Source organism: Salmo salar, chromosome 13 (assembly GCF_965601325.2).
Source record: "Salmo salar chromosome 13, fSalSal1, whole genome shotgun sequence".
NCBI lineage: Eukaryota > Metazoa > Chordata > Actinopteri > Salmoniformes > Salmonidae > Salmo > Salmo salar.
In genome coordinates this window covers 14,400,001-14,426,589 of record NC_138303.1, presented here as the reverse complement: position 1 = coordinate 14,426,589, position 26,589 = coordinate 14,400,001, and the positions used below count along the sequence as shown (strand labels likewise).

At 45.9% G+C, this 26,589-nt stretch overlaps 1 protein-coding gene across 1 annotated transcript in view; it reads right to left on the bottom strand.

Moving 5' to 3' along the window:
- Positions 1-26,589, bottom strand: part of LOC106566459 (laminin subunit beta-2) — a 66,756-nt gene that overhangs the window by 18,793 nt on the left and 21,374 nt on the right. The window contains exons 3-17 of the mRNA XM_014134514.3: positions 26,370-26,539; positions 23,320-23,455; positions 15,390-15,463; positions 15,067-15,255; positions 14,712-14,775; positions 10,980-11,179; positions 10,163-10,283; positions 9,709-9,897; positions 4,712-4,891; positions 3,736-3,848; positions 2,951-3,030; positions 2,668-2,803; positions 1,050-1,208; positions 761-888; positions 148-283 (exon numbers count right to left, since the gene is read on the bottom strand). Of these exons, the coding sequence (XP_013989989.3) occupies positions 148-283; positions 761-888; positions 1,050-1,208; positions 2,668-2,803; positions 2,951-3,030; positions 3,736-3,848; positions 4,712-4,891; positions 9,709-9,897; positions 10,163-10,283; positions 10,980-11,179; positions 14,712-14,775; positions 15,067-15,255; positions 15,390-15,463; positions 23,320-23,455; positions 26,370-26,539 (2,075 nt within the window). The remainder of the gene's footprint in view (positions 1-147; positions 284-760; positions 889-1,049; positions 1,209-2,667; positions 2,804-2,950; positions 3,031-3,735; positions 3,849-4,711; positions 4,892-9,708; positions 9,898-10,162; positions 10,284-10,979; positions 11,180-14,711; positions 14,776-15,066; positions 15,256-15,389; positions 15,464-23,319; positions 23,456-26,369; positions 26,540-26,589) is intronic.

Genomic DNA, 26,589 nt, shown 5'->3' with positions numbered 1-26,589 from the left:
GAGGAAGGAGGGAGGAGTTTTAGCTAGACTACATAAGAAGAACACAATTAGACAGAAAGAGAGAGGGAGAGATAAAGAATAGAGAGGGAGAGAGAAAGAGAGAGAGAGGGAGAGACATGTCCACCTTTGTTGAGTATTGATACTCACAGAGTCCACTAGAATGTTGGCAGTAGTTGTACCGGGAATGAGAACATTGTTCCGGTCCAGATAGCGACTGAACTCAAAGTGAAGCGTGTAACTAACTCCTTTCTCCAAGCAGATAGATTGAGGCAGCACGACAAACCTGCATCACACACACACACACACACACACACACACACACACACACACACACACACACACACACACCCAGAGGAAAATACCAACTTTTAGGAAAAGTGAAATCCACCATGTACTAACATCCAATTATACAAGTGTATCACTGTCACCTGATTCAGACACATGGGCACTGTTTTACATTTGACATAATTTAGCATCTCTCTCTCGCTACATCTCGCTCTTCAAATCTAATCAAATTTTATTGGTCACATACATGTTTTTTAGCAGATGTTATTGTGGCTGTAGTGAAATGCTTATCCAGAGTGACTTAGAGAAGCAGTTAGGGTTGAGTGCCATGCTCAAGGGCACATCGACAGATTTTTCACCTATTCAGCTCAGAGATTCGAACCAGCAACCTTTCGGTTATTGGTCAAATGCTCTTAACCGCTAGGCGACCTGTATATTCCATAGTGAGGTGTGTGTGTGTGTGTGTGTCCCTCACCTGGATCCTGCAGGCAGGGACACAGTGAGCATGTCATCTGCAGGGATGGTGTTTCCACATGGGCTGCTGGTGGGAATGGGCCCTGGCCGAATGATCGTCACACGGACCTCCTCCCAGTCCCGTGGCATCTAACACAACACACACACCACAATAAAAGTCATATACACACTGTACAGTACACACCCAGAGAACAGAGGTATGTGTGTGTGTATGCATGGGTAAATCAAATAAAATTGTATGTGTTTGTGTGTGTGTGTGCATACGTGTGCGTGAGTAACTAGGCACTAACTTGCGACTCAAAGCGGATGAGGAGGTCGTACTCCATGGAGTAGGGGATGTTGTTGATGGAGAACTCCAGGCTGCTGCCCTCTGGGACCTTGGCAAACCCAGTGCCAGTCCAGGTGGTAGGGCGCCCAGGCTGGTGCTCCCTCTGCTCCACACTGCAGCCCTGGACACACACACAAATACATTTTAGTAATTTAGCAGACGCTGTAATCCAAAACGACTTACAGTTAGTGCATTTACCTTAAGGTGGCTAGGTGAGACAACCACAAATCACAGACAGAGTAAGTCATTTTTTATTATTTATAAAGAAGCTATCAGCAAAGTCAGTGTTAGTGTGAGTGTTAATGTGAGGGTGACTGTGGTAATGAGTGCTAGTGTTAGTACTACTGTTATTGTTAGTGCTAGTGCTAGTGTTAGTGTTAGTGCTATTGTTAGTGTTAGTGCTAGTGTTAGTGCTAGTGTTAGTGCTAGTGCTAGAGCTAGTGTTAGTGCTAGTGCTAGTGTTAGTGTTAGTGTTAGTGTTAGTGCTAGTGCTAGTGTTAGTGCTATTGTTAGTGCTAGTGCTATTGTTAGTGTTAGTGCTAGTGCTATTGTTAGTGCTAATGTTATTGCTAGTGCTAGTGCTAGTGTTAGTGCTATTGTTAGTGCTAGTGCTATTGTTAGTGTTAGTGCTAGTGTTAGTGTTAGTGCTAGTGTTACTGTGAGTATGAGTGTTAGTGTTAGTGCTAGTGTTAGTGTTAGTGTTAGTGTTGGTCTTAGTGTTAGTGTTAGTGTTAGTCTTAGTATTAGTGCTAGTGTTAGTGTTACTGTGAGTATGAGTGTTAGTGTTAGTGTTAGTGTTAGTGCTAGTGTTAGTGTTAGTGCTAGTGTTAGTGTTAGTGTTAGTGCTAGTGTTAGTGCTAGTGTTAGTGCTAGTGTTAGTGTTACTGTGAGTATGAGTGTTAATGTTAGTGTTAGTGTTAGTGCTAGTGCTAGTGTTAGTGTTAGTGTTAGTGTTAGTGCTAGTGCTAGTGTTAGTGTTAGTGCTAGTGTTAGTGTTACTGTGAGTATGAGTGTTAATGTTAGTGTTAGTGTTAGTGTTAGTGTTAGTGCTAGTGTTAGTGTTACTGTGAGTATGAGTGTTAATGTTAGTGTTAGTGTTAGTGTTACTGTGAGTATGAGTGTTAATGTTAGTGCTAGTGTTAGTGTTAGTGTTAGTGCTAGTGTTAGTGTTACTGTGAGTATGAGTGTTAATGTTAGTGTTAGTGTTAGTGTTAGTGCTAGTGTTAGTGTTACTGTGAGTATGAGTGTTAATGTTAGTGCTAGTGTTAGTGTTAGTGTTAGTGCTAGTGTTAGTGTTACTGTGAGTATGAGTGTTAGTGTTAGTGCTAGTGTTAGTGTTAGTGCTAGTGTTAGTGTTACTGTGAGTATGAGTGTTAATGTTAGTGTTAGTGCTAGTGTTAGTGTTACTGTGAGTATGAGTGTTAGTGTTAGTGCTAGTGTTAGTGTTAGTGTTAGTGTTAGTGCAAGAAAGACAAGGGTGTTCATTTCTTTCATTTTTTTCACACAAAGTCAAACAGACAGTGCAAACAATGTAAATAACAGCCCTGTCTGTTCTGTGTGTAGGGAGCAGCAGTAGGTACCTGTCCCAGCATGACCAGCTCAGCCTCGTAGATATAGTGGTCCAGAGCCATGAAGAAATATCCAGACTCCACCTGGGTACATTGACGGCCCATCATATGACTACGACAACGACACTGCCCATTCTCCATTGAGCAGCTGAGGAAGACAGATAAAAGGTCTATTCACTAATCCTGTAGTTACACAACATGGATCAAATTCATTGGTAGAGATATACATTAAGAGGCCATTTTGTTTTTTTTATTAATTGTATGTGATGCAGAAACAGATCACAATGTCACTCACTGGTTATCTGTGGCTCCGCCCACATCACAGTCACAGTCTCTGCAGCCATTCAGGTCGTGACTCAGTGCCCAGTGTTCTGGCTGTGGGCGGGAGGGAGACAGACAGAGACAGCTGTTAGCACCAGACAGACTGCATTCCCATCTACCAACTGCATCAGCCAGGGTTACTGGATCATACATGTCAGCTGATGGGTTTGAATATGAGTCATAGCTAGCGACTCAGATATCTCAACCAGGTGTTCCTAGCTCCAAATACATCCTGTCTATCAAAATGACTTACTGTAAATACATCCTGTCTATCAAAATGACTTACTGTAAATACATCCTGTCTATCAAAATGACTTACTGTAAATACATCCTGTCTATCAAAATGACAGTGTATAAGTGCAGGCTGGTAGAGCTTACGTTATGGGTGAAAATAGTGGTTGTCTGTTCTTGACTTTAAAATAAGCCTTTATGCAGCTTCTGAGAATTCAGGATCCACTCAGTCAGGACCAATGCCTGCTGACCATTTTTGACCTGCTGTAACCCACACCAACCAGAGAGGTCTGACATCCCTGGGCTAAATTTAGACATTCCTGGGTACTGTTACTGGCATGGCAAGGAAGTTAGGTGAGTGACAGGGGGATGTGAATCACTCAGAAACACCTATGAATTCCGGAGGGTGTATGTGAGAAATTAGAGAGAGAGCGAGAGAGAGTAAGAATGAGAGAGGAAGAGAAGAGAGAGGGTGAGTGTACGTGTGTGTGTTAAGGTTAGAAGAGGGAGGCTCTCATGGACCCTTACCAGACACTGGCCACAGCTGCGTCCGGTGACATAGCGCTTGCAGAAACAGTCCCCGCTCACAGGATCACACTGTGGTCTCTCTGACACCGTACCCCTGGGGTCACACTGGCAGGCTGAGGGGGGAGAGCAGGAGTTATGGGACAGGCTGAGGGGGGTGAGCAGGAGTTATGGGACAGGCTGAGGGGGGAGAGCAGGAGTTATGGGACAGGCTGAGGGGGGTGAGCAGGAGTTATGGGGCAGGCTGAGGGGGGAGAGCAGGAGTTATGGGGCAGGCTGAGGGGGGAGAGCAGGAGTTATGGGGCAGGCTGAGGGGGGAGAGCAGGAGTTATGGGGCAGGCTGAGGGGGGAGAGCAGGAGTTATGGGACAGGCTGAGGGGGAGAGCAGGAGTTATGGGGCAGGCTGAGGGGGGAGAGCAGGGGTTATGGGGCAGGCTGAGGGGGGAGAGCAGGAGTTATGGGGCAGGCTGAGGGGGGAGAGCAGGAGTTATGGGGCAGGCTGAGGGGGGAGAGCAGGAGTTATGGGGCAGGCTGAGGGGGGAGAGCAGGAGTTATGGGACAGGCTGAGGGGGGAGAGCAGGAGTTATGGGGCAGGCTGAGGGGGGAGAGCAGGAGTTATGGGGCAGGCTGAGGGGGGAGAGCAGGAGTTATGGGGCAGGCTGAGGGGGGAGAGCAGGAGTTATGGGGCAGGCTGAGGGGGAAGAGCAGGAGTTATGGGGCAGGCTGAGGGGGGAGAGCAGGAGTTATGGGACAGGCTGAGGGGGGAGAGCAGGAGTTATGAGGGCACAGGGGAACAGAAATATCTACAAAATATGATACATAGGTTTATTCATAGCACTGACGAAACTAAACCTTTTGAATAAAAGATTGCAAAAAAATCTTGAACATAAAGACCACATAAAATGAGGGTAATTTGTACTACAATAAGTCCAATTTGTTAGACTGAATCATGACTATACTGCTACTCCTCTCCACTCACTTTGGCAGCCACGGGGATTCTCTGCACTCAGGCCGAAGAAGCCAGACTTGCATTTGTCACAGCGAGGTCCCTCCACATGATCCTTACAGCGGCACTGTCCAGCGACCATGCCCAGGGATGGCTCATCATGCCCGTCACAGATGCCCCCGTTCAGGGAACCATCAGGATCACAGTCACAGGCTTGCAGGAGGAAAACAACAAACATCCTGTTAACGCCAAACTTAAAGCTGGAATTCATAGCGGTGAAACTACCATGTCCATTTGCGATATTACAACAACAAAGACGTTACTTCAAAACAATGTCGTATCATTAAATCTGAAGACTGTTATTTTATCAAATCAATTCTCTATGTGTAATTATTATTATGTGATTAAATTAATAATGAAAACTTTAACTAGGAAGTCGCGGCACCACAGGAAAAGTTTTATAGAGTCTCTATTTTCCGAATCAACTCTTCAGATATTTTCATATCTTATGAAAACAGTCGCTTTTTAATGAATTATTATTACCTCATCAGTTCTCATTACTGAACGTCGCAAACCCTTGGATATCTGCATTGAGCCTAGCCTAAATGATGAATCAGCGATATACAAATTGGCTTAAAAATGTATTTACTAACTAACTAAATAATTACAGAAATACTTAACAAACAAACAGTAGATATTTGGGTTACTACATGATACAAAGAAAAAATCCCTATATCCCGAAATGAAGGCTTGGTGGAAAAAGGAAAGGGGTGGGGACTGAGAAAAGCGGGAAAGACAAAATGGATTCACTACACACAGTTGATAATTATATTCATTGAAATGCTAATCCTTTGCACATGAACGGCCGCTCATTCGAGAATAATTGCAATGTATATATTTACGTCCGTATGTCGTTGTTGTCTTCTCTGTTTTTAATCGCCGGTCCGTCTGCTGGAGAGTCAGTTCATCAGAGAGTCTCTGGTTAACTTCCCCAGAAGTCACAATGTCCTTCGTGGTTGTAGCTTTCTCCACGGCTCTGGATAGTGTCTGTTGTAATAGATACGTCAGGCCTACAGATGGTCGTTGCATAGAATAGATGCTTCCGCGGTTGTTGGTATTCTTGTACTAGACTTACGTAATTTCCAGCTGCAGACCAGTAACTATAGGTTTAGGATTTGCTCTTATTCTGTAGTGATCGATAGTCTCAGAGTTTAACCATTTCCAGCCGTGTAGCCAAAACTACATTTACATTTACATTTTAGTCATTTAGCAGACGCTCTTATCCAGAGCGACTTACAAATTGGTGCATTCACCTATAATATCCAGTGGAACAACCACTTTACAATAGTGCATCTAAATCTTTTAAGGGGGGGGTTAGAAGGATTACTTTATCCTATCCCAGGTATTCCTTGAAGAGGTGGGGTTTCAGGTGTCTCCGGAAGGTGGTGATTGACTCCGCTGTCCTGGCGTCGTGAGGGAGCTTGTTCCACCATTGGGGTGCCAGCTGGATGGTGTCCGTGGCCTATAGAGTTGTAGTTCTTAACCATTTCAACATGTAGCGACAGCTCCATATTTTCTGTTCTAATGGCCTATAGAACTGTAGCCATTCCAACATGGGGACTCCGTCTCGGCGTTCTTTGACTTAATGTACATTTTGTAGGAAGTGGGTTTTATACTCTGTGGAAGTGTCACGTCCTGACCATAGAAAGCTGTTATTTTCTATGGTAGAGTAGGTCAGGGCGTGACAGGGGGGGTTTTCTAGTTTAGTTTTTCTATGTTGTGATGTTCTAGTTTTGTATTTCTATGTTGGGCTTTGTGTGGGATGATCTCCAATTAGAGGCAGCTGGTCATCGTTGTCTCTAATTGGAGATCATACTTAAGTAGGTGTTTTTCCCTCCTGGGTTTGTGGGAGTTTGATTTTGAGTAAGTGTATGTTAACTCTTTGTGACGGTTTGTTGTTTTTGTTCGTTCAGTTTATTTTGTATGTATCGCATAGTTTCACAGTTCAATAAATATGTGGAACGATAATCACGCTGCACTTAGGTCCGCTTCATCCGATGACAACCGTGACAGGAAGAAGGGGCGGTTCTATGACGCCTAATGTGATGTATGGGCTCATGGGGGTGTGGCCACTGACTGGTTAAACTTTATATGACAATCTATACTCTCATTTAGAAGGTTAACATCACATTACATATGTTCACAAATAGTTTCTTGTTTAATCACCAACTTCCCGCTCTCCCCCTCTAGGAGAGAGAGCACGCTCCTTCAGATCGTCACAGGAGAGTCATGACATTCCCCCTCTAGGAGAGAGAGCACACTGTAGAGAGAACCCACTGTAACCTGATCCTTCAGATCATCACAGGAGAGTCATGACATTCCCCCTCTAGGAGAGAGAGCACGCTGTAGAGAGAACCCACTGTAACCTGATCCTTCAGATCATCACAGGAGAGTCATGACATTCCCCCTCTAGGAGAGAGAGCACGCTGTAGAGAGAACCCACTGTAACCTGATCCTTCAGATCGTCACAGGAGAGTCATGACATTCCCCCTCTAGGAGAGAGAGCACGCTGTAGAGAGAACCCACTGTAACCTGATCCTTCAGATCATCACAGGAGAGTCATGACATTCCCCCTCTAGGAGAGAGAGCACGCTGTAGAGAGAACCCACTGTAACCTGATCCTTCAGATCGTCACAGGAGAGTCATGACATTCCCCCTCTAGGAGAGAGAGCACGCTGTAGAGAGAACCCACTGTAACCTGATCCTTCAGATCATCACAGGAGAGTCATGACATTCCCCCTCTAGGAGAGAGAGCACGCTGTAGAGCGGACCCACTGTAACCTGATCCTTCAGATCATCACAGGAGAGTCATAACATTCCCCCTCTAGGAGAGAGAGCACGCTGTAGAGAGAACCCACTGTAACCTGATCCTTCAGATCATCACAGGAGAGTCATGACATTCCCCCTCTAGGAGAGAGAGCACGCTGTAGAGCGGACCCACTGTAACCTGATCCTTCAGATCATCACAGGAGAGTCATAACATTCCCCCTCTAGGAGAGAGAGCACGCTGTAGAGAGAACCCACTGTAACCTGATCCTTCAGATCATCACAGGAGAGTCATGACATTCCCCCTCTAGGAGAGAGAGCACGCTGTAGAGAGAACCCACTGTAACCTGATCCTTCAGATCATCACAGGAGAGTCATGACATTCCCCCTCTAGGAGAGAGAGCACGCTGTAGAGAGAACCCACTGTAACCTGATCCTTCAGATCATCACAGGAGAGTCATGACATTCCCCCTCTAGGAGAGAGCACGCTGTAGAGAGAACCCACTGTAACCTGATCCTTCAGATCATCACAGGAGAGTCATGACATTCCCCCTCTAGGAGAGAGAGAGCACGCTGTAGAGAGAACCCACTGTAACCTGATCCTTCAGATCATCACAGGAGAGTCATGACATTCCCCCTCTAGGAGAGAGAGCACGCTGTAGAGAGAACCCACTGTAACCTGATCCTTCAGATCATCACAGGAGAGTCATGACATTCCCCCTCTAGGAGAGAGAGCACGCTGTAGAGCGGACCCACTGTAACCTGATCCTTCAGATCATCACAGGAGAGTCATGACATTCCCCCTCTAGGAGAGAGAGAGAGAGCACGCTGTAGAGAGAACCCACTGTAACCTGATCCTTCAGATCATCACAGGAGTGTTATGACAACAACCACCAATGTTTTTTCCCCTCTGACATCATCGCAAGCACAATAGAACAGTAAATATGTACTATGATGTTTTTGTACCAAGATGCTGAATGCTCCTCTCCTCCTTTTATGAACAGAATATGTTCTTTGTACCAAGATGCTTGACGCTGCTCTCCTCTTATAAACATAATATGTTCTTTTGTACCAAGATGCTTGACGCTCCTGTCCTCTTATAAAAATAATATGTTCTTTGAGCCAAGATGCTTGACGCTGCTCTCCTCTTTTTGTAAATAGAATATGTTCTTTGTACCAAGATGCTGGACACTCCTCTCCTCCTTTTATAAACAAAATAAAAACAATAACAAATGCGCCTGCGGGGCGACCAGTGGCTCCGTCTCACCTGCAGATCTCAGCTTTAATAACCATCACGGACACACACATACACTTGTACGCACTACTGAGAAAACATGTAAATGCAAAATCTCCTGGACCTAAAGTGATAGCAGGGTTTCAAAGAGAAAATAACCTTCATAGGTACCTATCATCACTCATACACAGTATGATAATATAAGAAATACACACACAGTTCCTATGTCCCTGCCCTGAGACGCAATCAGTCGACCCCCTCTACTCACCACTACAGACTCCTGGATCTCTGATGTATCTTATTCCAGACCCCCTCTACTCACCACTACAGACTCCTGGGTCTCTGATGTATTTTATTCCAGACCCCCTCTACTCACCACTACAGACTCCTGGGTCTCTGATGTATTTTATTCCAGACCCCCTCTACTCACCACTACAGACTCCTGGATCTCTGATGTATTTTATTACAGACCCCCTCTACTCACCACTACAGACTCCTGGATCTCTGATGTATTTTATTCCAGACCCCCTCTACTCACCACTACAGACTCCTGGGTCTCTGATGTATTTTATTCCAGACCCCCTCTACTCACCACTACAGACTCCTGGATCTCTGATGTATTTTATTCCAGACCCCCTCTACTCACCACTACAGACTCCTGGATCTCTGATGTATTTTATTCCAGACCCCCTCTACTCACCACTACAGACTCCTGGATCTCTGATGTATTTTATTCCAGACCCCCTCTACTCACCACTACAGACTCCTGGATCTCTGATGTATTTTATTCCAGACCCCCTCTACTCACCACTACAGACTCCTGGATCTCTGATGTATTTTATTCCAGACCCCCTCTACTCACCACTACAGACTCCTGGATCTCTGATGTATTTTATTCCAGACCCCCTCTACTCACCACTACAGACTCCTGGATCTCTGATGTATTTTATTCCAGACCCCCTCTACTCACCACTACAGACTCCTGGATCTCTGATGTCCCTGCTGGGGTTCAGGTAATAGAAGGGTTTACACATCTCACAGGTGCGTCCCATGGTGTTGTGGAGACAGTCGTCACAGACGCCACCGTTGGCATTGCCTGTGGCCAGGTACACCGCCATGTCAAAGTGACACTGGTTGGAGTGACCGTTACAGTTGCATTCTGGGAGAGACAAAAGGACATATATTAAAACACGAAATTAAGATTTGATTACAATCGCATTCTATTGGATTATGACTGCTGCTGTGTGATGAGTAACTGATGAGTAGGAGATGAATAAGAAATGTAATGTTTCTTGTTATGGTAATCAAGATTGGAGTCTCATTCCTTTGGTTATGACTTTTGACTGGTGTGCTCATTATAATAATCAGTGATGTGTTGCAGATAAGAGATGTTTCTTCTCATGGTGTGCTCCACCACCACTCACTCTTGCAGGCGTTGGTGTTGCGTCCCTCAGCCGGTCTCCAGGGCACGTCGTTATGGAAGTCGTCACACAGCTCACAGTTCAGACCCTTGGTGTTGTGCTTACACACACACCTCCCATGGACCTGTGAGACAGAGAGGCTGAATTAGTCCCAGAGAATCCTAAACAAACCCTCCCGTGGACCTGAGAGACAGAGAGGCTGAATTAGTCCCAGAGAATCCTAAACACACCCTCTCGTGGACCTGAGAGACAGAGAGGCTGAATTAGTCCCAGAGAATCCTAAACAAACCCTCTCGTGGACCTGAGAGACAGAGAGGCTGAATTAGTCCCAGAGAATCCTAAACAAACCCTCTCGTGGACCTGAGAGACAGAGAGGCTGAATTAGTCCCAGAGAATCCTAAACACACCCTCTCGTGGACCTGAGAGACAGAGAGGCTGAATTAGTCCCAGAGAATCCTAAACAAACCCTCTCGTGGACCTGAGAGACAGAGAGGCTGAATTAGTCCCAGAGAATCCTAAACAAACCCTCTCGTGGACCTGAGAGACAGAGAGGCTGAATTAGTCCCAGAGAATCCTAAACAAACCCTCTCGTGGACCTGAGAGACAGAGAGGCTGAATTAGTCCCAGAGAATCCTAAACAAACCCTCTCGTGGACCTGAGAGACAGAGAGGCTGAATTAGTCCCAGAGAATCCTAAACAAACCCTCCCATTCTAACTCCCTTTGCATAGTTACCTCTGTTTTCAGAGAACAGCAATCTTTATAGGGTAGTTCTTCCTCCATACAGCACGGGGGCAGTGCTGTGTTCCTTAACTTACTCACCATGCCCTCCTCATCCTTGATCCCATCGATGGGGGCACACTCGGAGGCGTGGCCATAGCAGAAGCAGTTGCCGCGGACGATCAGCTCGTACATGGCGTAGTAGTACTTCTCCTTGATCTCCACGCGGGAGTCCAGCAGGTTGTCACCCAGGGTGTGCAGCTTGGTGAAGTTCACACGCAGGTTAGTGATCTTCAGCTGATCTACACGATGCAGGCAGAGGACGAGAAGAGAGGAAGGAAGGGGGAGGGGCGAGACAGACAGATTAGGAGGTATACAACAAGCTATATGAACATCCTAATTCCTATCCTTCAAAGTCAAAGGAAAGGCTCCCGCTAAACCATCAATTATACCATCAATTATGACAGCCCTGAGCGTCAGTTTCTGAGTGTTATAGGCTGTGTTTCAGTGCATGGTTATGGATTAAAAAAAATATATGTTTTATTGTCACATACAGTACACCGGATAAGTACAGTGAAATGTGTTGTGTTACAGGGTTAGCCATAGTAGTACGGCACCCCTGGAACAAATTTAGGCTAAGTACCTTGCTCAGGGGTACATCAACAGATATTTCACCTTGTTCACCTTTCGTCTCTCTCCTTCTCTCTCCACTTCAACTTAGCGTTTAAACACAAACTAGATGGTCATTTCCCATGAATAAAAATTGGTGGGACTTGCTTTTTACTCTTTATAAGTATTTTTTGTGGTAGTGGAAGAAGTTTAAAATGTTTTATTTAAGCCAAGAAGTTAATATAGTCAATGTTAAATGTAGTAAAAATAATTGGTCTAATTACTTTGACAGACTACACTATCAACCTTCTTAATTTGGATTGTTGGGCAGTTAGAACACATATTTCATCACAAATAATTACACTCAGACTAGCCTACTACACGTGTATACAGTTTCCTACTAGAATACCACAGTAAGCTGTAAAAATAGAGGACAGAATACAAGGAGACATTGGTGAAGTTTAAAAAAAAAAAATAACGTTATCCCTTACTTCAACCATACATTAACTTCATAATCAAATCTTAATAAAATACCAATACCAAAGGATAAAACTGTTAAAATAAAGTTATGACTAGATAGATAAATAAATGGATAGATAAATAAATGAATGATACAGGCATGGAAGACCTAATGGATGGAGGGATGAAGGGATAAAACGAGGTTAAATTGGACTGATTGGTATGATAAACGAATGACCTGTATGGTTGAAGGTGTGGATGGTGTCTGTGTCTGTGGGAGGTGGGGGAATAATTGGGCTTAACTATTGCTGTTCTGATATCAGATTTAAATATCAGAAAAGTAGACCAAGGTGCCATACCGGTTAAGTTTTTGTTGGGAAAAGTGGTCAAGGTAGCTGACTAGCGTCAAAAGTCACAACGTTTACTCATTGTCTCACGCTGAGAATGTGCTCCCCCATTGTTATAATTTGAAAGTCCTGAAATGTTCCATGGCAGTTAATTCAACAGTGGGAAGTTAGCGAAATGAGTTGATGTGCTACCTTGATTGGTAGTAGATACTTTTGGTATTTTTTTCCAGTTGGTCAAAACGCCAGTTGTTTGAAAAACTTAAGACGAAAAGTTGTTGATGTGATTACTTAAACAGCTGTATATCGTTAGATCTGTACAATACATTTCTGTTCCGATTGCAGATTAGAATAGCAGAGAAGAGAACAAAGATGTCATACCCTCTACATTTTTGTCTAACTTGTTCCGAAAGTGGTCAAAGTAACTGATTTGTGTCAAAGTTGCATTGTTGCATTTACAGTGTATGGAAGGTGGAAGTAATGATGTCACAACAGGGGAGGTTTATAATGTTGAAAGAAGTCCCAATATTCACACCTCTAAGCTAAAAAGCTGTGTTTTGAGGCGGCTACCTTCACTATACTCTGACGAAATACATTTTAGTATTCTTTGTGTGGTTTCTTCCATTACCTCCCTCTATTTGACTACCATACAGATCAACAGTTACTGTTTCATTAACGAAAGTAAAAGAAGAACAGAGAGAGATTAGTGTAGAGCTACTCTGTTACATTCAACTACACTGAAAACGAGAAACAGGTGAGAGGGGCTGCCTCAAATCCAGTGCTCCTATCAGTGCTCCCGGCCTATCTGAGCGTATCCTTTCTCACACACAGAAGAGGTCTGTTCTCTGGACCTTGACAGGCAAAACACCACTCCCTTCAATAAGTTCCACTGTTCCACAGGACTTTGTGGAATATCAGGCTTTTGCCAGGACCACAACAAACCATGTCCAACTCTTATGAGCATCAGTCAGGCCACTGATTGTTATTATTAACATACTAATGTACAGTACCTTCTGCCCATAGTTCCCCCAACATCCCTGGCAGGATTACCTCGATCCTCTTTAAGCTATCTTGCTGTGGAGGATCTCTGCATGGGAAAGTGCTCAAACTAAACTATCCTAAACCATAGGCATTCTGTAACTGTATACCACTCCTGACAGTCAGGCTTCATATCGCCCTCCTCTAAAGACATCTTCCGTCCGTGTTGATATTCTGTGGCACGCAAGCAGGAACACACCAGGTTTCAGCACTTTAAATCACTGAACGCTCTCAAAATGTGTCTCTCTCTCTCCCGCGCTCTCTCTGTCAAACTGGAGCTAAAGCCGATATCGCCAAAGAGTTACCGTAACTATGTACCATAAGGGAGAGCTAATGAGTGACTTAAACTCAAGTTCCCTTAAACAAGTGGAGATTATTAATGAGCTTGGCAGTGCGCTAGCTACTCATTCAGAGTGTGTCCGTCTGGACAACGTGGAAACATATCCAGTTAAAGGGTCAGGGTCAACCTGTACCTTGGTTTTATTAAGACTCTTAAGAACAGAACCTCCCCTGGCACTACTTAGGAAAGGCTGCTCTTGTTCCTGGGGAAACAGTGAAGCCGTGCCAGTCAAAACATAAGGGACAGCTTGTGTGGGGGAGAGACAGCAGCTGGTTTTTACATTCCGCTACTTTCCCATAGTAGACAAGGCGTCAGACCCCAGATCAGAAAGCAGAGCAGCCCGTCATGGTCCATTATGTTTAGGGATTGTATGAGCATGGCTGATTGATATTAGCATATGGCAGGGTGGCAGTTGCTGTATCATGTAGGCCAGGGTTCTCCAACCCTGTTCCTGGAGAGCTACCCTCCTGTAGGTTCACACCAGGGCTCTCCAACCCTGTTCCTGGAGAGCTACCCTCCTGTAGGTTCACGCCAGGGTTCTCCAACCCTGTTCCTGGAGAGCTACACTCCTATAGGTTCACACCAGGGTTCTCCAATCCTGTTCCTGGAGATCTACCCTCCTGTAGGTTCACACCAGGGTTCTCCAACCCTGTTCCTGGAGAGCTACCCTCCTGTACGTTCACACCAGGGTTCTCCAACCCTGTTCCTGGAGAGCTACCCTCCTGTAGGTTCACACCAGGGTTCTCCAACCCTGTTCCTGGAGAGCTACCCTCCTGTAGGTTCACACCAGGGTTCTCCAACCCTGTTCCTGGAAAGCTACCGTCCTGTAGGTTTTCAGTCCAACCCCAGTTGTAACTAACCTGATTCAGCTTATCAACCAGCTAATTATTAGAATCAGGTGCACTAGAGGAGGGTTGGAGTGAAAACCTACAGGACGGTAGCTCTCCAGGAACAGGGTTGGACAGCCCTGATGTAGGCTATGTGAGTTTGGCTTTACATGGAGTAAGCGGTTGCCAGTTATAGTGACTGCTGAGGGTCTCTTACTCTGAATGTTGGGGCTGTAGGGGTCCTCAATGCGGATGGCAGGGTCCAAAACTCTGTAGATGGCCTGGAAGAAGACGAGGGACACGACAGGTGCTTGAATGACATCTACATTTCTAGATATATTCAGAGTGTATATACTGTATGTCCTGTAAGGCTCAGTTGGTAGAGAATGGTGCTTGTAAGGCCAGGATTGTGGGTTCGATTCCTGGGGTCACCGATACGCAAAATGTATGCACCCATGACTAAGTCGCTTTGAATAAAGGCGTCTACTAAATGGCATATATTACAGGGTACTTATATTATTATAGAACACTAGTAAAAGTGATTCTCTATATCTCTAGCCAATCAGACTCACCTCTCCCTCCGTGGACGGCTCGATGTCAGAGTAGCGGGACTCACAGGTGACATCATCCACCTTGCGCAGGGGACCTTTGGATATCCCGGGGAAGACCGAGGCACAGTCGTAGGCAAAGTAGCGGTAGACCTGCCAGTTACGTCCAAAATCTGCCGATCGCTCAATCACCATGGCTGCTGGGCGAAACGTCTGCGTGGCAGGTGAGGAAGGAGATGAGATGTGTGTAGACACATTTGATGAAGACACAGAGCATTTCCATAGGATGCATACATTTAACACAGTTCTAAAGGTTACTACTTTAAGTGCTGCGTGGCGTGTCTCACCTTGAAGGTCATGATTAGATGAGTGAAATGGAATTCTGCCTCAAGGTCCAGTTGAATGAAGACATCAGGCTTTCCTGAAGACAAAACGAGAGAGAGAGAGAGAGGGAGATGGAGAGAGAGAGGGAGAGGGAGAGAGAGAGAGAGAGAGAGAGGGAGAGGGAGGGAGAGAGGGAGAGAGGGAGAGAGAGAGAGGGAGAGAGGGAGAGAGAGGTTATGTCAAGCTTTATGGTGTTGCTATTAAATATATTTAAGTACATTTATTCAACCTGTCATTCATCCTGTCAATCTGTCTGTTACAGGAAATGTAAAGGAACCCCCTGTCTGTCTCTTGACTTGAGTAATGGCATCTGAACAGGAAAAAAAACATTCACGTCTCAGCTAGAGACATGGTCCACCACATGGCTAAGCCCATACACTTCCTCATCACCATCCATCCTGGGGAACCATTTGAGTTGGGCTGCTATTCACAATGAATTGGGAGAGAAAGAGTCTTGAGTTCCAGTAGGGGGGGGGGGGGGGGGGGGTTATGCCTTATGCCAAATGGGTATTCCCCTTCTAGCAGCTGGAACATGTAACTGCTACAACACAGTAAATAACATAATAACCAGAATGCCAAGCGGGTATTCCCCTTCTAGCAGCTGGAACATGTAACTGCTACAACACAGTAAATAACATAATAACCAGAATGCCAAGCGGGTATTCCCCTTCTAGCAGCTGGAACATGTAACTGCTACAACACAGTAAATAACATAATAACCAGAGCAAAAAGTCCCATTGCAAATTTCTAACAGCTAATTTGTCGACAGGCCACAACGTAGCTCAAAGGGAATCCTCTGAGAACACCCTAAACACATGCTCATGAAGCTAAGTGCTTTGAGGAGCTTCTTTCTGATATTCAAATGCATTCTGAAGTGAGTACAAACAGCAGTAAGACAACGATTAAATCCATAACTCAGCACATTAAAAAATGAGAGAGATAGTGAGAGAGTACAGCTTCATGTGTGGCAGGTCAACATTAACAGCACTAGCTAGCTACCCCTCAGGCAGGCAAGGTGTGGTGTGGTGTGGTGTGGTGTGGTGAGGTGTAGTGTGGTGTGGTGTGGTGTGGTGTGGTATGGTGTGGTGAGGTGTGGTGTGGTGTGGTGTAGTGTGTTGTAGTGTACTGTAGGGCTCCAGAGTGGCGCAGCGGTCTAAGGCACTTCATCGCAGTGCTAGAGGCGTCACTACAGACCCTGGTTCGATTCCAGGCTGTATCACAACTGGGCCATGATTGGGAGTCCCATAGGGCGGCGCACAATTGGCCCAGCTTCGTCCGTTTGGCCGGGGTAGGCTGTCATTGTAAATAAGAATATGTCCTTAACTGACTTGCCTAGTTAAATAAAGGTTACATAAAAAGTGTAGTGAGACATAACTGTGAAAAAAGCAAATAAGTCATGGAATTAAGACAGAGAGGGTCTCAGGAATCTTTTGGAGATTCATAGAACATCCTGACATGTACACACAGAGAGGTCAAACTGGATCTAGGCGGTTGGGGCTGTGAGTCTGTGAACCATAACCTGTGCTCATTAATGAATGGCTTAAACAGGAAGGAAACAGAGTGAGAGGAAATGAGAGACAGGGTGTGCGAGAGACAAGAAGTCAGGGTGAAGGAGAGGGAGAGAAAGAGATGGAGAGGGAGAGAAAGAGAGAGGGAGAGACCTACGCAGGGAAAAAAGGAGCAAAGAGAAGGTAAGGGAAGAAAAGAGAGAGAAAGAGCTGTAGAGTGGGAGAGGGAACACAACAAATAGTGCTCTGGATTTTTCCCATCACTGCTGTTGTGAGGCTTGGCTAACGGAGAGCAAATAGTAACTGGTACACTCCACCAACGGAAACAACCCACTCACACATCCTTCTAATAGCCAACCGGTACCGGTCCTGCAATGAAAAACCTTGTAGAAGTGGGCCACGCTGCTCTCCAGTCCAGTGGACATAAGGTATCGACCCAACCCAGCCTTCCACTCCAATCCCTCAGTACAAGAGGGGGCCTCATGCGAGGGCCACAGGAACTGTTGTCAAGGCGTATAGTACAAGCATCCCACTGTGCTCCATCTCAAATACTCTAAAGTTCTGCCAGATCCACCATGGAGACAGGGAGTAAAAATAGTGACTGTTTCCTGTCTCCCGCCTCTCAGTGTTCTACACAGAGTACAGGCAGTGCTCTAGTGGTCCACAGTCGTCAATCACTCAGACATAGACCTGAAATTGGACTTTTGTCTGCAGTATGTGAGCTCTGTATTAACAAAGGAAAATTGCTGAGCATTTCTCAAAATCTAATTTTCTGTCCTTCCCTCAATGTACCCTCCCTCCCTCCTCTCCATCTCCCACTATTCATCTCCCACTATTCATCTGACTTACTCCCTCCCTCCTCTCCCTCTATCTCCCACTATTCATCTGACTTACTCCCTCCCTCCTCTCCCTCTATCTCCCACTATTCATCTGACTCCCTCCCTCCCTCCCTCCATCTCCCACTATTCATCTGACTCCCTCCCTCCCTCCCTCCATCTCCCACTATTCATCTGACTCCCTCCCTCCTCTCTCTCTTTCTCTCCATCCCCCACTATTCATCTGACTCCCTCCCTCCCTCCCTCCCTCCCTCCCTCCCTCCCTCCCTCCCTCCCTCCCTCCCTCCCTCCCTCCATCTCCCACTATTCATCTGACTCCCTCCCTCCTCTCTCTCTTTCTCTCTCACTCCCACTATTCATCTGACTCCCTCCCTCCTCTCTCTCTTTCTCTCCCACTCCCACTAGTCATCTGACTCCCTCCCTCCCTCCTCTCTCTCTTTCTCTCCATCCCCCACTATTCATCTGACTTCCTCCCTCCTCTCCCTCTTTCTCTCCCACTCCCACTATTCATCTGACTTCCTCCCTCCCTCCTCTCTCTCTTTCTCTCCATCTCCCACTATTTATCTGACTCCCTCCCTCCTCTCTCTCTTTCTCTCCCTCTCCCACTATTCATCTGACTCCCTCCCTCCCTCCTCTCTCTCTTTCTCTCCCACTCCCACTATTCATCTGACTCCCTCCCTCCCTCCTCTCTCTCTTTCTCTCCCACTCCCACTATTCATCTGACTTCCTCCCTCCCTCCTCTCTCTCTTTCTCTCCCTCTCCCACTATTCATCTGACTCCCTCCCTCCCTCCTCTCTCTCTTTCTCTCCCACTCCCACTATTCATCTGACTTCCTCCCTCCCTCCCTCCTCTCTCTCTTTCTCTCCATCCCCCACTATTCATCTGACTCCCTCCCTCCTCTCTCTCTTTCTCTCCCACTCCCACTATTCATCTGACTCCCTCCCTCCCTCCCTCCTCTCTCTCTTTCTCTCCCACTCCCACTATTCATCTGACTTCCTCCCTCCCTCCTCTCTCTCTTTCTCTCCCACTCCCACTATTCATCTGACTCCCTCCCTCCTCTCTCTCTTTCTCTCCCTCTCCCACTATTTATCTGACTCCCTCCCTCCCTCCTCTCTCTCTTTCTCTCCATCCCCCACTATTCATCTGACTCCCTCCCTCCCTCCTCTCTCTCTTTCTCTCCCACTCCCACTATTCATCTGACTTCCTCCCTCCCTCCTCTCTCTCTTTCTCTCCCACTCCCACTATTCATCTGACTCCCTCCCTCCCTCCTCTCTCTCTTTCTCTCCCACTCCCACTATTCATCTGACTCCCTCCATCTCCCACTATTCATCTGGCTCCCTCCCTCCCTCCTCTCTCTCTTTCTCTCCCTCTCCCACTATTCATCTGACTTCCTCCCTCCTCTCCCTCTTTCTCTCCCACTCCCACTATTCATCTGACTCCCTCCATCTCCCACTATTCATCTGGCTCCCTCCCTCCCTCCTCTCTCTCTTTCTCTCCCTCTCCCACTATTCATCTGACTTCCTCCCTCCTCTCCCTCTTTCTCTCCCTCTCCCACTATTCATCTGACTTCCTCCCTCCCTCCTCTCCCTCTTTCTCTCCCACTCCCACTATTCATCTGACTTCCTCCCTCCCTCCCTCCTCTCTCTCTCTCTCTTCATTTCCCACTATTCATCTGACTTCCTCCCTCCCACCCTCCTCTCTTCATTTCCCACTATTCATCTGACTCCATCCCTCCCCCTCCCTCCTCTCCTCTCTCCTCTTTCGCGATCCTGTCTTTGTTGGAGTTCCCGAACCAGGGTACAGCCGGGTCTGTTATTACCCCCAATTCCCATACACACAGCTGTGGGCCTGTGGCTGATGGCTGTTCCATGCAGAGTAAACTACAGTGCAGAGAGATTATGATGGAGGGTGATTTAGTGTAATGGAGGCTGTGGACCTCTGGACTTTGAAGGACCTCCAGAACCATAGAAATAGAATCCATTAAGAATGGATGAATAAAATCCCTGGATGTCCAGAACAGAGCTACCAGAACTCACTGTCATGACACAATGTAGCTTCCTCTCCCCCTCTCCCTCTCTCCCCCTCTCCCTCCCTCTCTCCCCCTCTCCCTCCCTCCCTCCCCCCCTCCCTCCCTCTCTCCCTCCCCCTCTCCCTCCCCCCCTCCCTCCCTCTCTCCCCCTCTCCCTCCCATATCTCATTCTCTCTTTTTTTTTGCTCCAGTCATCATTCCCCCCACTCCCAGTCCCCCTCTCTTCCTCCCTCTCTCCCCCTCCCCCCTCTGACCCACTCCCAATCCCCCTCTCCCCATCTCTTCCTTGGTCTTTGAGCAGACCTGTTATTAATAGTGGGAACCAAGATTAGGCCTCTAATAATACAGCTTCTGTATGAGTTCACAGCAGAGGCAGCTGCATGTGGGGGCATGTCATGTTACCCAATGCAGAGGGCAAAGATAATTGAGCACAAAACACTTCTTCCCATAAAGTCAATGGTTCACTATACTTTGTCAAAAGATGGTGAAAACATGGTGAATTATTTTCTGTACAATGTTCAATTGCTGTATATACATTTAAAGGGATTCACTGTACTTTTGTATACTTTTTAGACAGTAGTCTCTGATAATTAAAACGTCACATAATGCAGACACGTGCACGCCGTCATTGCTCTCTCTCTCACTCTGCTGTGTGTGCATCTTGCTAGCTGTCACTCAAATGGCAAGGGGCTGAACTTCATTGGCTGGAACTCGAAACGTTAGGGGGCGGGCCCACGTGTGAGAAAATGTAGGGAAAACGTCGCTGTACAGCTTCCAGTAAACAGTTCCTTTCAAACAAGGGATTTAGTGGCTACTTAAGGTAAGACAGTAATTCTGCTCATAGATTATACATGTATGAACTACACATTGACACTTCCAACCCAAAGCATCGAGGCTCAGACAAACAGACTCCTAAACAGCTTCAGTCCCCTGGCCATGAGACTGTTAAATGGCTAACAACTACTGCTCTCTCCCACTCCCACAGACTATCCACACTGACTCTATGTCCATCCACAGGTCACAACCCACTCAGACATAATCTCCGCTGCTGCTAAAATGACTATTGATTAGATGTATTACTGAATTACACTGCTGTCCATTGATTATTGATATATATTTATCCTGCTACTGGTCACTATTACTCCTATTTACATGTACAGTGCATTCGGAAAGGATTCAGACCCTTTGACGTTTTACACATTTTGTTACATTACAGCCTTATTCTAAAATGTATTAAATAGTTATTTTTCCACATCAATCTACACACAATACCCCTAAACGACTAACCAAAAACAGTTTTTCAGAAATGTCAATAAAAAACGGAAATATCACATTTACATAAGTATTCAGACCCTTTACTCACTACTTTGTTGAAGCTCCTTTGGCAGAGATTACAGCCTCAAGTCTTCTTGGGTATGACAATACAAGCTTGGCACACCTGTATTTGGAGAGTTTCTCCCATTCCTCTCTACAGATCATCTCAAGCTCTGTCAGGTTGGATGGGGAGCGTCGCTGCACAGCTATTTTCCAGAGATGTTTGATCGGGTTCAAATCCGGGTTCTGGCTAGGCCACTCAAGGCCATTCATAGACTTGTCCCGAAGCCACTCCTGCGTTGTCTTCAGCTGGTTGCTGCTGGAGTAAAACTTGCGCTTTTATAAGGCTGTTCATTGCACAATAATTATAAATGCAATCATGTGTTAAAAACTGTTTTGGTGCACAATTAAAAAGAGCTAGGCCTACTATTTTTATTTCTGAACTGGTATATTAATTGAAGCACGCCTCCCATTCACCATTCAAATCCAGGCAACAGGCTATCAGCATGTCACTGTTGGAAGGTGAACCTTCACCCCAGTCTGAGGTCCCGAGCGCTCTGGAGCAGGTTTTCATCAAGGATCTCTCTGTACTTTGCTCCGTTCATCTTTCCCTCAAACCTGACTAGTCTCTCAGTCCACTGTCGATTGAGAAAATCCCCACAGCATGATGCTGCCAACACCATGTTTCACCATAGGGATGGTGCCAGGTTTCCGCCAGATGTGGCGCTTAGCATTCAGGCCAAAGAGTTCAATCTTGGTTTCATCAGACCAGAGAATCTTTTTTATCATGGTCTGAGAACCCTTTATGTGCCTTTTGGCAAACACCAAGCAGGCTGTCATGTTCCTTTTACTGAGGAGTGGCTTCTGTCTGGCCACTCTACCATAAAGGTCTGATTGGTAGAGTGCTGCAGAGATGGTTGTCCATCTGGAATCTTCTCCCATCTCCACAGAGGAACTCTGGAGCTCTGTCAGAGTGACCATCGGACTCCCCCGATTGCTCAGTTTGGCAAGGCGGCCAGCTCTAGGAAGAGTCTTGGTGGTTTCAAACTTCTTCCATTTAAGAATGATGGAGGCCAATGTGTTCTTGGGGACCTTCAATGCTGCAGAAATGTTTTGGTACCCTTCTCCAGATCTGTGCCTTGACACAATCCTGTCTCGGAGTACTATTGACAATTCCTTCGACCTCATGGCTTAGTTTTTGCTCTGACATGCACTGTCAACTGTGGGACCTTATATAGACAGGTGTGTGACTTTCCAAATCATGTCCAATCATTTGAATTTCCCACAGGTGGACTCCAATCAAGTTGTAGAAACATCTCAAGGATGATCAATGGAAACAGGATGCACCTGAGCTCAATTTTGAGTCTCATAGCAAAGTGTCTGAATACTTTTGTAAATACGGTATTTATTTTTTTTAATACATTTGAAAAAAAATCTAAAAACCTGTTTCCACTTTGTCATTTTGGGGTGTTGTGTGTAGATTGATGAGAAAAAAGTATTATTTAATCCATTTTAGAATAAGGCTGTAAAGTAACAAAATGTGGGAAAAGGGAAGGGGTCTGAATACTTTCAGAATTCACTGTATATATTACCATTAGTATATTACCATGAGTATTTATATATTCCTGCTACCAGTCAATTCTCAGCCCTGTACAGGTATATCCTACTACCAGTCACTTTTTACAGATGTAAGATCTTAATTTGAGCCAGTTTGCTACAGCAAACCCACCTCAACTACTCTAGCACCCCTACACATTGAATAAGGTACTGGTACTGACCTGTATATACAACCACTCCAGGACCCCTGCATGTTGAATAAGGTACTGGTACTGACCTGTATATACAACCACTCCAGTACCCCTGCATGTTGAATAAGGTACTGGTACTGACCTGTATATACTTGCATTCTAATGTTTCATTTAACTCTCATCGTAGTTCTTGTGGGGTTTTTATATTTGTACTTTCATTTGTTTATAATTTGTTCTATTATAATCTATATTATTATTAACTCTATATTGTTGGGAAAGAGCTCTGACGGTAAACATTGTGCTGTTTTACACCTGTTGTATCCTGTGCACGTGGTGAATAAACCTTAAAAGTTGAAGCGGGAGGTTTAAAAAAATATTTACTAGTCGCCAAAGTTCTGGAGCATGTCTTTAAACATGGATGTGACTGAAACCCCAATGAATACAATCTCAATTCTCACCATTCTCTGACTGCCACCAGGACTTCTTGCGGTGTGGTTTGAACGTTGTGATAACGTTCTCAATGCGGTGACTGATGGTATTGTAGAATGGGTCATATGGCCGGCGAGAGTCACACTGGAAACATTTCTTCTCATCCTACAAATTCAATCACATTTTATTAGTCACATGCGCAGAATACAATAGGTGTAGACCTTATAGTGAAATGCTTACTTACGAGCTACTAACCAACAATGCAGTTAAAAAATATATATATGGATAAGAATAATAAATAAAAGTTACAAGCAATTAAAGAGCAACAGTAAAATAACAATAGCGAGACTATATACAGGATAGACATTTAATTAGGTGTTCAGGAGTCTTATGGCTTGGGGGTAGAAGCTGTTTAGAAGTCTCTTTGACCCAGACTTGGAGATCCGGTACCGCTTCCTGTGCGATAGCAGAGAGAACAGTCTATGACTAGGGTGGCTGGATTCTTTGACAATTTCTAGGGCCTTCCTCTGACACCGACTGGTATAGAGGTCCTGGATGGCAGGAAGCTTAGCCTCAGTGATGTACTGGGCCATTCGCACTACCCTCTGTAGTGCCGTGCGGTCGGAGGCCGAGCAGTTGCCATACCAGGCAGTGATGCAACCAGTCAGGATGCTCTCGATGGTGCAGCTGTAGAACCATCGACAAACTTAATGATGGTGTTGGAGTCGTGCCTGGCCGTGCAGTCATGAGTGAACAGGGAATACAGGAGGGGACTGAGCACGCACCCCTGAGGGGCCCCTGTGTTGAGGATCAGCGTGGCGGATGTGTTGTTATCTACCCTTACCATCTGGGGGCGGCCCATCAGGAAGTCCAGGATCCAGTTGCAGAGAGAGGTGTTTAGTCCCAGGGTCCTTAGCTTATTGATGAGCTTTGAGGGCACTATGGTGTTGAACGCTGAGCTGTAGTCAATGAATAGCATTCTCACATAGGTGTTCCTTTCATCCAGGTGGGAAAGGGCAGTGTGGAGTGCAATAGAGACGGCATCATCTGTGGATCTGTTGGGGCGTTATGCAAACTGGAGTGGGTCTAGGGTTTCTGGGATAATGGTGTTGTGAACCATGACCAGCCTTTCGAAGCACTTCATGGCTACAGACGTGAGTGCCAGGGGTCGATAGTCGTTTAGGCAGGTTACCTTAGTGTTCTTGGGCACAGGCACTATGGTGGTCTGCTTAAAACATGTTGGTATTACAGATTCGGACAGGGAGAGGTTGAAAATGTCAGTGAAGACACTTGCCAGTTGGTCAGCGCATGCTCGCAGTACACGTACTGGTAATCCGTCTGGCCCTGCGGATTTGTGAATGTTGACCTGTTTAAAGGTCTTACTCACATCGGCTGCAGAGAGCGTGATCACACAGTCTTCCAGAACAGCTGGTGCTCTCATGCATGTTTCAGTGTTATTTGCCTCGAAGCGAGCATAGAAGTAGTTTAGTTCATCTGGTACGCTCGTGTCACTGGGCAGCTCTCGGCTGTGCTTCCCTTTGTAGTCTGTAATGGTTTGCAGGCCCTGCCACATCCGACGAGCGTCAGAGCCGGTGTAGTACGATTTGATCTTAGTCCTGTATTGACGCTTTGCCTGTTTGATGGTTCGTCGGAGGGTATAGCGGGATTTCTTATAAGCTTCCAGGTTAGAGTCCTGCTCTTTGAAAGCGGCAGTTCTAGCCTTTAGCTCAGTGCGGATGTTGCGTGTAATCCATGGCTTCTAGTTGGGGTATGTACGTACGATCACTGTGGGGACGACGTCATCGATGCACTTATTGATGAAGCCAATGACTGATGTGGTGTACTCCTCAATGCCATCGGATGAATCCCGTAACATATTCCAGTCTGTGCTAGTAAAACAGTCCTGTAGCTTAGCATCTGCATCATCTGACCACTTATTTATTGATCCAGTCACTGGTGTTTCCTGCTTTAATTTTAGCTTGTAAGCAGGAATCAGGAGGATAGAATTATGGTCAGATTTGCCAAATGAAGGGTGAGGGAGAGCTTTGTATGCGTCTCTGTGTGTGGAGTAAGGGTGGTCCAGAGTTTTTTCCCTCTGGTTGCATATTTAACATGCTGATAGAAATTTGGTAAAACGGATTTAAGTTTCCCTGCATTAAAGTCCCAGGCTACTAGGAGCGTCGCCTCTGGGTGAGTGTTTTCTTGTTTGCTTATGGCAGAATACAGCTCATTCAATGCTGTCTTAGTGCCAGCCTCTGTCCGTGGTGGCATGTAAACAGCTACGAAAAATACAGATGAAAACTCTCTAGGTAGGTAGTGTGGTCTACAGTATATCATGAGATACTCTACCTCAGGTGAGCAATAGCTCGAGACTTCCTTAGATATTGTGCACCAGCTGTTATTTACAAAAATACATAGTCCGCCGCCCCTTGTCTTACCAGACGCCGCTGTTCTATCCTGCCGGTACAGCGTATAACCAGCCAATTGTATGTTGATAGTGTCGTCGTTCAGCCACGTCTCCGTGAAGCATAAGCTATTACAGTTTTGAATGTCCCGTTGATAGTTTAATCTTCCGCTTAGGTCATCTATTTTATTGTCCAAAGATTGCAAGTTAGCTAGCAGAATGGAAGGAAGTGGGGGTTTATTCGATCACCTACGAATTCTCATCAGGCAGCCCGCCCACCGGCCCCTGTTTTCTCCACCTCCTCTTCACACAAATCACGGGGATCTGGGCCTGTTCCCAAGAAAGCAGTATATCGTTCACGTCGGCCTCGTCAGACTCGTTAAAGGAAAAAAAGGTTTCTGCCAGTCCGTGGTGAGTAATCGCAGTCCTGATATCCAGAAGTTATTTTCGGTCATAAAAGACGGTAGCGGCAACATTATGTACAAAATAAGTTAAAAAAAAATAAGTTGCAAACAACACAAATAAACGAACAAAAAAGCACAATCGGGGTCAGAGGTTAGGGGTCAGAGGTGACACAGGTCAGGGGTCAAACAGAAGCTCGGGACAGAAGGAGGTGAGATGGTAGGTGAGAGGATGTTGGGTACACACACACACACACAAAGAAACATCACTTGCCTGTAGATGACTGACAATACAGTAAGGCTCTTTCTTCCTGGAGCCGCAGGTAGACGAGGCCTTCAGGCTCTTCTCACGGCCTACCAACAGGTCTCCCGTTGCGGGGTAACAGCTGCCATGGGTACAGCCGTGGGCGTGGTCGGGCCCCTGGGCGGTGGCATAGGCCAGGGCTGGAGAATAAAGAAGAAGGAGAGGGGATTAACAAAGGACAGGAAATGAC